This window comes from Amblyomma mixtum, chromosome 6, assembly GCF_055824585.1.
Source record: "Amblyomma mixtum isolate Tamu chromosome 6, ASM5582458v1, whole genome shotgun sequence".
Taxonomy (NCBI): Eukaryota; Metazoa; Arthropoda; class Arachnida; order Ixodida; family Ixodidae; genus Amblyomma; species Amblyomma mixtum.
The window spans coordinates 80,148,916-80,161,967 of NC_143017.1; the positions used below are offsets into that span (position 1 = coordinate 80,148,916).

The window sequence follows — 13,052 nt, forward strand, 5'->3', positions numbered from 1 at the left end:
TGTAACCAAACTTTTAAAAAATGCGAAGTGTCCTAGTCCAGTAAAACCAACTCAGAGTTGTTCATAGTCGCATGGCCTAGTCTTGAGTATTTTTTTCGCTCTTCAAAGTTAATTAATTAGTTAAGTTTAATTAGCTAACTTTTTAATTATTCACTTCAGGAAAAAAGGGCCAATGCAAAAGTTTTAGATCGCCTCAAAAAACCGCTAGTAGTGCTATTTCCGTCAAGTTACGATTTACGTAGCTTCATTTATTGGCCTTAGAAGAAAGCTGTCACGTGACCAGCTGCTCGCTCACTTCTCTGCCCCGATGTGCACCCAAAGTCTCATCGAGGAGAGGACTTCAGAAAAAATGGATTTTATTCTTTAAGACGCGTCTTGGGACGTTGAAGTGGCACAGTTGTGATGCGGAAGCTTTTTCTTATTGTGCGGGTTATGGTTAAAGGCCGGTAAAAAAACTACTATACGTAAGTCTTACTTTGCTGCAAATGTCTCAGTAAGCTGTTTCTCAAAGCGATCTACAACTTTTCGATTGACACTTTGTTCCTCAAGTCAATAATTAAAAAGTTAGTTAATTAAGCTTCACTAATTATTGAACCTTGAAGAACGGAAAAAAATACTGCTGACTAGGTCACGCGACTCTAAACAACCCTCATTTGCTTTCACACGGCTAGGAGACCCCGTGTTTTTTAAAAGCTTGGTTACATTTACCTGGGACACCCTGTATATATACACCTGGTCTTTCAGCGAACACTTTCAAACATTACTGAAAATATTGGGTTCACTGTAGCGAAAAAACAGGTGCAGGATCAAACCTCTTCCCCGGCGGACACAATATGCTGAAAAGCTCCTCTAATTATCCAGGAAAATTTACAAAAACCCACGAATGAACTTTTTAATTATTGTATCTGGGTGGTTAATCCTGACTGGGAGTTTGATGCCGTGAACAAGACGATGTCTTGTCAGTTTTTGAAACTAAGAAAAACTCGTTTTCTAAAGCCTTGCAACGCGAAGGATTCCGACGCTTTATCACGCACGCGACCGAAACTGAGCGCCGAGGAGCGCCGGAAGTATGGCGTAAGCGAAGCGTCTGCTGGCGACCTGTCGCGAATGCAGCGCCCAATTCGAAGCGCGTGTGCTTTCTTCGCTAGCGAACCTCGGCACTCAGCTTAGACCGCGGCCGGCGCTATCGACTGCTTCGTCACTCGGAGTAAGGGAATTATAACCATCGTCTGCTACGCGGTCGTTGCTTTTGGGCACACTGATAAGCACACCTGGCGCTCTGCCTGTCTGATTAGCTCCGGTAAGAGCTTTTTAATATTTTTTTATTTTTCTCGCTAGCTTCGTGAAAAGGTCACATGTTCTCTTTTCGGACAGTGTGCAGATTACTCTTTAACGTTAAATAGTGCCGGTATATTGACATGCATTCAATTATTTCTGTCAAGTGTATTTTTGTATGCACTATCAGCTTGACAGCTACAATAAAAAGAATGACTACGCGGATGAAAAGACTAACTGAAAACGTTGCAATTTTAGCACTAAGGTGCTCCGTACCGACTGGCTCAATTCGGTTGCCGTGTGCTGGATCAGACATGTTTCGTGCTATAAGAAGTGCTAGTACTTAATTAGGAAACCTTGCCAGCAGGTCTTTACCACTTTCTAGGTTTATAACAAACAGCAATGAATGAAATTTGTACCTTTTAAAGATTTAGTTGGTTGCAGCCTCACTTGGACATTCCAGGAAGAACTTGTATATGGGATGAAAAGAAGCCGTTTTCCCATCATGTGTTCAAGATGCTTGCCGTTCACTGCGATGCACAGTAGAATGCGGTCTTTGATGGAATGCACAGCAGAAATGAGCACCTCTCGGGGAATCTTTTCAATTGATATCTTGGTACGCTTCATCAGGACTTCGAGGTTCGCTGGCTCCATGTTCAAAACTTCGTTCTTAACGTATCCCCAGAGGAAGGTATCCAGTGGTGACAAATCGGGCGATCTTGGAGGCTACGCTGTTGTTCCCTCCCGCCCATTCCATTGCTTGGGAAAGGTAGTCTCCAAGGATTGCACTGCGGAACGAATAAAATGTGGCGGGGCTCCGTCATGCTGAAACCACATTTTTTTTCATTCCGGCCAGTGGTAGCTCTGAGACAAATTCAGAGACGGCGCCTTTAAAGACACAGTCTGTGTACTTTTTCCCAGGGAGGTTTCCGTCGATTAAGTAAAGACCGACAATGCGGCCGTCATAAATGCCACACCAAACATTTCCTGACAATCTTTGTGCTTGTGCTGCCGCGGCCAATGTGGGTTCTTGTCGCACCAATAATGCGCATTATGCAAGTCGACATTTGAGTACCTGCAAAATTGGGCCTTGTCTGTCCAAAGCACTTTATACAGGAATTCCGGGTCTTTATCACATTCAATTAGGCACCAGCTGCAAAAATCGAGCCGTTTCTGATAGCCATTCGGTGTCAGTTTCTGGTTAAGACACACATGATAGGGGTGGTAGCTGTGTCTTGATAGTGACCTCCAAACTGTTGCCGCGCTGGCTCCCTACGCGTTGGCGATTTCCCTGACACTTGCTTCTGGCCTGACAGAAACGTATGCGAAGACATCAATGTCAAAATCGTCGGATGCGCTCCCTGGACTCTTCCGTTCCAGAAAAGGAACTGATCCAGTAGACTTAAATCGATCAAATATTGATACGAACGTGGGACGAGTCGGCACGCGACGACCAGGATGTTGGGCAGCATGCAGTATGGATGCCAGCTCCGCGTCCATTTGCGTGCTCTCATAAGCGATCACAATGTCCACCTTCTCGGCCGTGGAGTATTGGGGTTGCGCTGGTGCGGCCATTCCCACAATTCACACAATGTGGCGTGACGTATTAATCCAAGGCGGCACTTCTACATAGTCAAGTAATTTGAAACACTGGCACTGCAATGGCCTTGCCACACGCGCACCTCCAAGATAAGCGCCTGAAATGCAAACGACTGCGCTCTGTTGGGAAACTGAAGCTAACACACGCTACCGCAACCGCAAGAACAGTTGCCCGATAGCACAGAGCCACTGCCACGCAAGCTCCCCTTGCCACGCTGACAAAGCTTTTCTTTTTCAGACGTGGTTCCTGATGCGCAGCGATTATAAGGAAACAGATAATCAACCAAGTGAGTAAATGAATTCATGATGACGCAAAAAAAAAACGAGCCCGTCAAGCAGCCATACCAGAAGTGGCGCGCACACACGCACACAAAAACACCTGCAGATGCGCCCATCAGGGCTCTGAAAACGGACGTTCCCGTAACTGACGATGACTATAATTTTCCTTGCTCCGAGCGCGAAGCAGACGATAATACCGGCCGTGGTCTGAGCTGAGCGCCGAGGTTCTCTAGCGACGAAAGTTAGCACATGCGTTTCGTAATGGGCGTTTTCTTCGTTGCGACACGTCACCAGCGGACGCTTCGCTTACGCCGTACTTCCGGCGCTCCTCGCGCGCTCAGTGTCAGTCACGTGCGGGAAAAAGCGTCGGATTTCTTCGCGCTGCAGGGCTCTAGAAAATCAGTCTTTCTTCGTTCCAAAAACTGGTATGCGACATCGTCTTCTTCACGGCATCAAACCCCCAATTGGGACTAACGACCTGGCTACGATAATTAAAAAGTTAATTAGGGGTTTTTCTTAATTACCTGGATAATTAAAGGGGTTTGCCGCATATTCTGTCCGCCGGGGCAGAGAGTGTAATCCTACACATACTTTTTTGCTATATTGAGCTCAATAGTTTCAGGAATTCTTGAAAGTGTTATATATATAACAGGTTATTTCTTGGCAGCTATTTGATAAATACAAGAAAGCATCAGAAATTTGAAACCATAGCAGGATGTAAATCAAGTCATTTCGGCTGGATTACGAGCCTTTTTCAAGTTTACGACAGCATTCGAAACACGCAGCTTTTTAAGCGCGAGGTACAGGAATAGCGTAAAGCACCTTTGCAAACAATACGGGGGGGGGGGGGGGGGAGAGGAAGGAAAAAGACGAAAAGGAGAATCGATGACAAGTTGAAAAGGCGAAACACCAAACGATTAGGCACGTGTTCAGAAGGGGCGAACACGAAAAAAAAAAATATAACGAGGAAAGGGCAAATCAACTAAATAGAGGGGTAGGAGGGGGATTTTTGTCTTTCAGCACGCAGCCACGATGTTGGAGAATTCTTTTCCCCAGCAGTTCAGGATTGTCTTAAAAAGAGAGGTGAGTGACCTTAGACGTGTCGCTCTTTACCGCATTTTGGCGACAAGCGTGAAGTGCTCGACCCCTGTGCGACTTGGGTTGGGTACGCGGATGATACTGCTGTGTTTTTCAGAGGGGCAAATACTGATGATCTAGTCTGCTCGGCAAATCACGCTTTATCATTAATTAGAGACTGGTCGCAAACAAATTACCTGCGGTTGAATACCAAAAAAACTCAAGCTATTCTTTTCCGTACTAAGAACACAAAGGTAAACATCAAGGGCAAAATTCTTTTAGACTGCGAAGAGGTAAGCATTATTAATGAAATTAAGACTCTTGGCGTAACATTATCGGAAACTCTAACTTGGAACAAGCATGTTGATGGGCTTTGCAACAAACTTAATAAGGTTTGCGGGATACTAAACAGACACCGCAACTTCTTGCCAACAACAGTTAAACGCTTAATTTATAACGCACTATTTTTGTCGACACTTAACTACTGCCATTTAGTCTGGTCAACTACAACGAAAGAAAACATACAGAAACTTAAAATCTGCCAGAAACGTGCCTTGCGTGCTATTGCTAATGTCCCTTGTCATGCACACACTTCCGATTACTTCTTGCGCTATAAGCTTCTTCCCACAGAATGCATTTATCCTTACCGTCTATCTTGTACATATCGCTCATCCGTATCGGCGTGCAATCACAGCATCCTGAATTTGTTAAACCTTCGCCCCCGCACTTACATTTACAATACACGTCATAGTGACGCATGGGTGGTGCCTCACTGTCGTACAGAGTACGGTCGCCAGTCCATTTCGTATCATGCTGCTATTCTTCTAAATAGCCTTGCGCTCATCGATACCTTCCCGGAAAAATTGTCATTACGAGCGCTACATGCACATTTCCTTGCAGCCAACATCACATGATTCTCTTGTATGATTGAGTTTTGTGTTTTTCTTGGTGCCTTTTATTTTTTATTGGTACTTTTTTGCTGTAAAATGTCTTAATTTTCTGCTACCACTAAAGGTAACGTCTTTTCCAGAATTTTAAAAAATTGAAAATTATTGAACTGAACGTGTTTTTAATCAGAGTGTGTTTGAAATTTTTATGTTTAAAACCTGATGTGTTCTAGAATGTGTGTTTCGAATGTATTTAAAACTGCATGTGCTTTCATTTGGAGTGATTTTGTTCTGTAGGGTGCAAAAAAAAAATTAGGTCTGAGAGGAAGTGTGAAATTTAATTCTGTATGTGCACGAGCAATACTGCCGAACTGTACATAGAGGGGGCCGGGCTTTGTCAAGCCGCAGTCATGTGGCTTTTACCCGTCACCCCCTTTTCTCCTTGAGAGAGAAATAAAGACGATTTGATTTGATTTGATTTGAACATCCAAGAGAAACGGGTAGGGATGGTGGTGACGAGGAATTCCAGCGAGACATCTGCAGAATCTGCTGCGCGGCCCTGTGACTAAGAAAAAAAAGGAACATAGAACAAGACTATGCAAAATGCTACTCAGAGAAGGGCACTGGCAATAGGAGAGAACACAAAAAAGACATCTGTAAAAATCACAATTTCTAATTAATCCGTACAGGAACATTACGATTAAGCTTGTGGATCAGATATAATTCACATACCTCGCTGTCATAATGCGTTTTGAACCCTGATTGTAGTACAAAAGCTGTGAAGTTATCGAATGGAGTTTCAAAGCTTTTGTGTTTTGAACCCCCCCCTTCTTTCAAAGCACTGTAGCCAAGCGGCGAAGAGCGGAGAGCACGGCAGCACAGGCGGGCTCATATAGTCTCCTCCACCTTAATTGTTTTGGTAGCTAGAGTGTTAAGCTTAATACCTGAATGTTAGTAACAACAGCCATCTGACAAATTCTGGCAAGCCATTCCTCTATTGATGGAGCTAATTTGCCGCTATATTTCTTCGGCTTCGATGGCTGCTGAGAACAATTTGACTTTAATGGGCATTTATGTTGCGCTTTAAGTATTAATTTTTTTAATTATGGTTTTCCGCATTCGTATCCACTTTCTGTGGCTCTGAGTGTACGGTGTTTCGCAGTAAACTGTGCAGTTTCTTATAGTTATTGAAACTAACATGGAACCGCGCTTAACTCCTAACTGTAGCCAAAGCCCTCGAGACACACGTATAAGAGGCAAGCAAACCAATTTACCTAGTAGACGACTTTCAAGTCATCGCGGTGCTTTTCTTGCTTTCATGCGGTAGAAAAAAAAATCATCCATGTTGAGCGCAGCGAGGGCCCGTGAAAAGGGGTTTTTCGGTGAGCGATGCCTTTTATCTTCGAGCATCACTTCCCTCCGCCTGAGGCGCGAGTTTCACCAGCTCTGAAAATAAAATCTTATAGTACAAGGAGACACTAAAATGGATTTCGGTGTGGTATCCTTACTGTTAAAGCTCAGAACTAGTACTTTGTGCATGGCTCCAACAGTTGTTATTACTTGCAATTGTCCATGGCACCCCGGAACAGGCGCTTCCACCAAGGAGACTTCGCGAGCCACTTACTACTCTTGTGCAGTAAAATTTATAGGTGCTACTATTGCTATGACAACTTTTCTGGTTCAGCTCCAAGTTGATGACGTAAATACCTAGGTACAGCTTCCTACAAAAGAGCACCTTCCTTCGACATTCATCCGCGCACATATGACAACTAATTTGGTGGTGCACCTTCGGTTCCCCTAAGAAGGGGCCAAGATGCCAGACACGGCAGTCGGGCCTGCCTATGCACCCAGCAACTGTTGTCAATGTAGATAGTGTGTGTGCACGATATGAAATGATTAGGAGTTGTTGACCTCGTACATGAGCGAAAATTTTAAGCAGCCTCAGGGAAAACATGTCCACCAGCAATCGCACAAAGAGGTTATCTGATTACAACTCTAGAAGATACAACACCGTGGTTTGCGCGAGATGGGACTTAGTCCCTTATGCAAATACACGTGTCGAGGCGTGTAATCAGCGTGGTCTTTGGTTTTTGAACCTGTTGTACTCAACTCATTTTTTTTTGTAATTGCCATTGCCGGCGAAAAAAAAGTTCATGTCAAGAATACCAGAGCCCTCTAAATTGTAGTTTTTAAAAATATTTAATGGATCTCGCACGCAAGCATTGCTTTTCACTTCAAATGATTCATAAAGAGCACGTGATTTTTCGCAAACGTACTTAAGTAATCCCTAGATTTGGGGAACAGTTTATAACAGTCATCAACCTAATCAGCCTGACTACGTCCACTGCAGGTCAAAGGCCTCTCCAATTAAACCGGTCACGGGCTAGCTAAGATAAGTTTTTGTCCAGAAAACTTTTTTAGCTCATACGCCCATCTAACTTTCTGCCGCCGCCTGCTACGCTTGACATCTCTTGATATCCAGTCGGCTACCCTGAACGACCAATGGTTGTCTTGCCTTCGCATTACATGCCCTGCCCAAGCCCATTTCTTCTTATTGATGTGATTAACCCACCTTGGTTCTCTAGAAGATTTCTCTAGAATTTTGTAGAACACTCGTTCCAGAGAACAAACGTGCGTTATGAAAGTAAGTAGCAGTAAACTAGAAGCTTATTTAGCCACCATACGGTTCTCAGCAGGTATCGAAACGGACGCATGCCCGGTGAGTAGTAAGCCTAACAGTATTTGTGGTGAAGGGGAGGTGAATCTGGCGTTTTCTGATAGCATGGTAATGTGGATATCAGAATCTATAGTACTGATACGTGATTTGCTACGTAATCATCGTGATCTTTCAAAGCCTCAGGCTAAAATGGGACTTCCTGTCCCAAGTGAGAAGGAGAATTAACAGCAAATCGGGCATGATATTACATTGCAGTACATTCTTTATAGAAGTCCTTAAATGAATTTAGTTATAACGAGTGCGAAGGGTAAGGAAAAATGTTTTAGCTACGAAGCCGACACTTCCAGAATCCAACTAAATGCTCTCACATAATTCAGAAGAAATGAAAAGCACAATTATGCAATTGAAAGGGGGTTTCTGCACAAATGGTACAGGGCGTGGTGTTCACGGCAGGCGACACAAAGCGGCGAGCAGAACGGCGGGCAGCGCAGAAGACGGCCAGTCCGACCCAAGCGATCTCGTGCAGCGCGGCGGCACTTCGTCTTTTTGCGACCAACGGTTCCCAGAGACCGTACAGGGAAGCGGTCCGTAAAGGTCAACGCCAACGCGATCGAAAGGACGTGCTGGGCATGGGAGTGGTTGTAAGGGGCCGGTCACTCGGGGAGTGGAAGTCTTCCGCCGCTGACAAGCGATGCACGATCGGACGTATTTTCGAATATAGGCGTACATGCCGCGCCAATAGTAGCGCTGAGAAATGCGTTTGAATGTTTTCAGCACACCGGCGTGCGCACACTGAGGGTCAGCGTGGTAAGATGCGCAAATTTCAGATCGTAAATGGCAGGGGATCGCGAGAAGCCACCGCCGACCATCAGGCATGTAGTTGCGGCGGTATAGAAGGCCGTCCCGGAGGGCAAAGTGCGGAGCTTGACGCCGTAAAGTTCTAGAAGGCGCAACGTTTTGTGAAGAAGACACGGCGTCTATGAGGGACGCAAGCCACGGGTCTTTTCGCTGCTCCGCCGGCATATCAGCGATGGTAAGAGACGAAAGCACGGGATCGGTCGCCGAGGAGCAGGCAGCGTCGCTGGGAAGGGGAGACCGAGACAAAGCATCGGCGTCCATGTGCTTACGGCCGGAACGGTAGATGACGCGGATGTCAAACTCTTGAAGGCGAAGAGCCCACCGAGCGAGGCGACCGGATGGATCTTTAAGCGACGATAACCAGCAGAGCGCATGGTGGTCCGTGACGACGTCGAACCGGCGGCCGTACAGATAGGGCCGGAATTTCGTTAGCGCCCATACAATAGCTAAGCATTCCTTCTCCGTAACGGAATAGTTGGATTCAGCTTTGGTAAGCACGCGACTCGCATACGCAACTACGTATTCTTCAAAACCATCTTTTCGCTGGGCCAGGACAGCTCCGAGGCCAACGCCACTCGCATCCGTATGGACCTCGGTAGGTGCTGTGGGGTCATAGTGTCTGAGTATTGGCGGCGAAGTCAAAAGATGGCGCAGGGTAGCGACCGCTTCGTCGCACTCGGCCGACCAGCCAGATATGTCATTGGTCCCGCCAAGTAGCTTCGTCAGCGGCGCAATGATGGACGCAAAATGGCGTACGAAGCGCCGGAAATAAGAACACAAACCTATGAAGCTTCGAAGTTGCTTGAGCGAAACCGGCTTAGGAAATTGCGCCACAGCACGGAGCTTGGCCGGGTCAGGGAGAATGCCTTCCTTGGAGACGATGTGCCCCAATATTGTCAACTGCCGAGCTCCGAAGTGGCACTTCTTGAGATTCAGCTGCAGTCCGGCGTCTGTCAGGCAAGTCAAAACCTGCTTTAAGCGTGCAATGTGTGTGGTGAAATCGGCGGAAAAGACAACAATGTCATCCAGGTAGCAGAGGCAGGTCTGCCATTTCAACTTCCGCAAGATGTTATCCATCATCCTTTCGAATGTGGCGGGAGCGTTGCACAGACCGAACGGCATCACGTTGAACTCGTAGAGGCCGTCGGGTGTAACAAATGCTGTCTTTTCTCTGTCAGGTGCAGCCATCGGTACTTGCCAGTAGCCGGAACGTAGGTCAAGGGACGAAAAGTACTCAGCGCCTTGGAGGCTGTCAAGAGCGTCGTCGATGCGGGGAAGAGGGTAATTGTCCTTGTGGGTAATTTTGTTGAGGCGGCGGTAATCGACACAAAATCGGATTGAACCATCTTTCTTCTTGACAAGTACCACCGGCGACGACCAAGGGCTGTGAGACGGACGGATGACACCACGGTGCAGCATGTCCTCAACTTGTTCGCTAATCACGCGGCGCTCTGCCGCCGACACACGATATGGCCGCTGGCGAAAAGGGGGGTGAGAGCCGGTCTCAATGCGATGAGCGACGGTGGAAGTCCGGCCTAGAGGAGTGTGGGCGGCGTCGAAAGCGGAGCGAAACGTGTTTAGTAGAGCTGAGAGCTGCTTCCGGTAGGCAGAAGGAAGAGCGGCGTCGATGGCGGCTTGGAAGAAGGCGTCGGGCAACGGATCGGGTGCCGAATCAGGATGAAGAGCATTGATGGAGGAACTGCGGGAGGTCACAGGTGCATCCAGGTCAGAGAGAAGGTGGGCAGGTTGAACTGAGCCAAGAGTCTCACCACGTAGCAGGGTAAGCGGGCATGCAGACGGATTATAAATAAGCATTTTCGCTAGACCTCCGTGAACATCGAGAACAGCGTACGGCAGCGGCAGGTTTTTGCGATGAACGAAGGAAGACGAGGGCGTAAAGAAAACTGCGACGGCGGGTGTGGCAGGGCACGAGAGGGATACCAGCGCTGAAGCCTCCGGAGCGATGTCGACGTCTTCACTTACTGTGATCTTCTGCGGACACAGGAAATGGTGGTCGTCGGCCGGTTCGTCAGACAATACAGAAAATTCTACCTCTGCGCGGGCGCAATTTATCACGGCGTTATTTTTTGATAGGAAGTCCCACCCGAGAATTACGTCGTGGGAACAAGACGGCAGGACCACGAACTCAACACTGTACAAAATGTCGGCAATGACGACCCGCGCTGTGCATGCGGCCAAAGGTGCGATCCTCTCTTCGGTAGCAGTCCGGAGCGACAAACCAGAAAATGAAGTCGTGACTTTTCGTAACCGACGGCACAGTCTCTCATGAATAACAGACACAGCAGCACCCGTGTCCACAAGCGCGTACACAGAAAAACCATCGACGGAAACCAATAGAATGTTCGCGGGAGAAAGTTGAGGCCTTGAGCTGTTTGAAGAGCACGCAGTTCTTGCCTCGGGAACTGCGGATTTTAGTTTCCCTCGTCAGCAGATGTAGGGCGACGGCGCATAGGTGAAAGTGAACGGCGACGTGGGGACGGGGATCGACGGGTCGTATACGGACGATCGTCAGTGGCGTAGGGCTCCGGAGGTGGAACAGAACGGAGCTGCTCAGGTGAACAGGCAGGAGGCGCAACCGTTCTAGGGGCGACCATGCGGCGTCGACAGCGGCGGGCCACATGTCCGGGGAAGCCACATGAAAAGCATATCGGACGATTGTCTGGTGTGCGCCAAGGGTTGTAATATGGCGAAGGAGAAGGAGGAAGCGGAGCCGCTGGTGGGGCCGGTGCCGGGCGCAGAACAGGCTGACGAGGTGGCAACACCGCAGGCCGTGCAGCCACGGCGGCGTACGTCAAGGGCGCTGCCACAGGGGTGGATTGGCTATAATGTGCTGCGGCGCCAGCGTACGTCAAAGGAGGGACGGAAGGAACTTCAGGGGGAGAAGGAAGAGCTTCGGCCACTTGTTGGCGTATGACGCGCTGCAGCGAAGGCACAAGAGAAGAGGAAGTGGCAGTGCTCGGGTGGACGAGGGACAGCTGTCGAGCAACTTCTTCGCGAATATACTGCTGGATCTGCGGCAGCAGTAGCGACTGGTCAGAGTCAGATGTCAAAGCGCCCAGAGGCTCCGGTGGAGAGAGTGGAGAGCGAGTGAGAAAACGGCGCTTACGGAGTTCGTCGTAGCTCTGGCATTGTGCGATGACGTCGACGACGGTGGCTGGATTTTTGGCGAGAAGCATCTGGAATGCGTCGTCGTCAATGCCCTTCAGAATGTGGTCGATCTTGGCGCGCTCGGGCATCGAAGCATCCACACGTTTGCACAGATCCACCACGTCCTCTATATAACTGGTGAAATTTTCACCAGGCAGCTGCGCCCGAGCACGCAGGCGTTGCTCAGCACGCAGCTTGCGCACCGCAGGCCGGCCGAAGACGTCAGCGAAATTTTGCTTAAAGGCGGTCCACGATGTGATGTCAGGCTCATGGTTGCGGTACCACAGATTAGCAACGTCCGTCAGATAGAAAATGACGTTGTTCAGTTTTAGGGGATCGTCCCATTTGTTGTGGGTACTGACCCGCTCGTACGAGGCTAGCCAGTCCTCGACGTCGTGGTCCCCGGTACCGCTGAAAACAGCGGGGTCGCGCTGGCGCAAAGCTCCAGCGCAGACGACTGTCGGCGGCTGTGGGGCAGGAGTATGTGGCACAAGGATCGGCGGCTGTTCGGAATCTTGAGGCATGGTGAAATTCGGAAGCGGACGGCCTTGAAGTGCCAAGAAGGCAGTAAATCCGCACCTCCACCAAGTGAAAGGGGGTTTCTGCACAAATGGTACAGGGCGTGGTGTTCACGGCAGGCGACACAAAGCGGCGAGCAGAACGGCGGGCAGCGCAGAAGACGGCCAGTCCGACCCAAGCGATCTCGTGCAGCGCGGCGGCACTTCGTCTTTTTGCGACGCTTCGTCGTCGTCGGCGCTCTGGCAGCGATCGGCCTAGGCGGAATCAGGCGCGACCGTCGTGGTTCGCTACACAATGATAATACAGAGCAACAATACCATGAACGGAATATCATTATAGTGGTTCACTACAGAACACTAAGCGAATAATATACACCAATGTTAATTATAAAATTGATATTATAACTTGTAGTAGGATTTTTTATATTAAGAAAATGCTGATGCTTTAAGGTATTTGATACGGTATTGCACAACGAAATGGATCGTAAAGTGATGATGGGTTTACCGTATTTAGTGCATGCTTTAATAAAAATGAACCTGTAATTGAGGGCTAGCCTGATAAAGTTATTCTTCACAAGATACGTCTTAGATATAATCGCAGGTCTTGGCACTGAATAGTTCAGAACAGAAAATACCGCGTTTTTTTAACCAATTGTTCCTGCGACAGACACACACCGCCTCGTGTAGATCTTATGAAAAAGATTAAACCCGTTT

General features: G+C 48.1%; 1 protein-coding gene across 1 annotated transcript; it reads right to left on the reverse strand.

Annotated features, from left to right (window-relative positions):
• Window positions 1-7,978: 7,978 nt before the first annotated feature.
• On the reverse strand, window positions 7,979-12,596 carry LOC149339500 (uncharacterized). The gene is made up of 3 exons (XM_089550936.1): window positions 11,117-12,596; window positions 9,409-11,075; window positions 7,979-7,993 (listed from the first exon to the last, which is right to left on the reverse strand). The coding sequence occupies exons 1-3, from the start codon at window positions 12,342-12,344 to the stop codon at window positions 7,979-7,981; spliced, it is 2,910 nt and encodes a 969-aa protein (XP_089407062.1). The 5' UTR covers window positions 12,345-12,596.
• Window positions 12,597-13,052: the final 456 nt, after the last annotated feature.

Excerpts from the sequence above, each read along its gene's own strand:
- LOC149339500 (XM_089550936.1), bottom strand. The coding sequence starts at position 12,344 with ATGCCTCAAGATTCCGAACAGCCGCCGATCCTTGTGCCACATACTCCT. Across the intron at positions 11,076-11,116 it reads TTCACTTTCACCTATGCGCC|TTCCCGAGGCAAGAACTGCG; the intron begins GTCGCCCTACAT and ends TAAAATCCGCAG.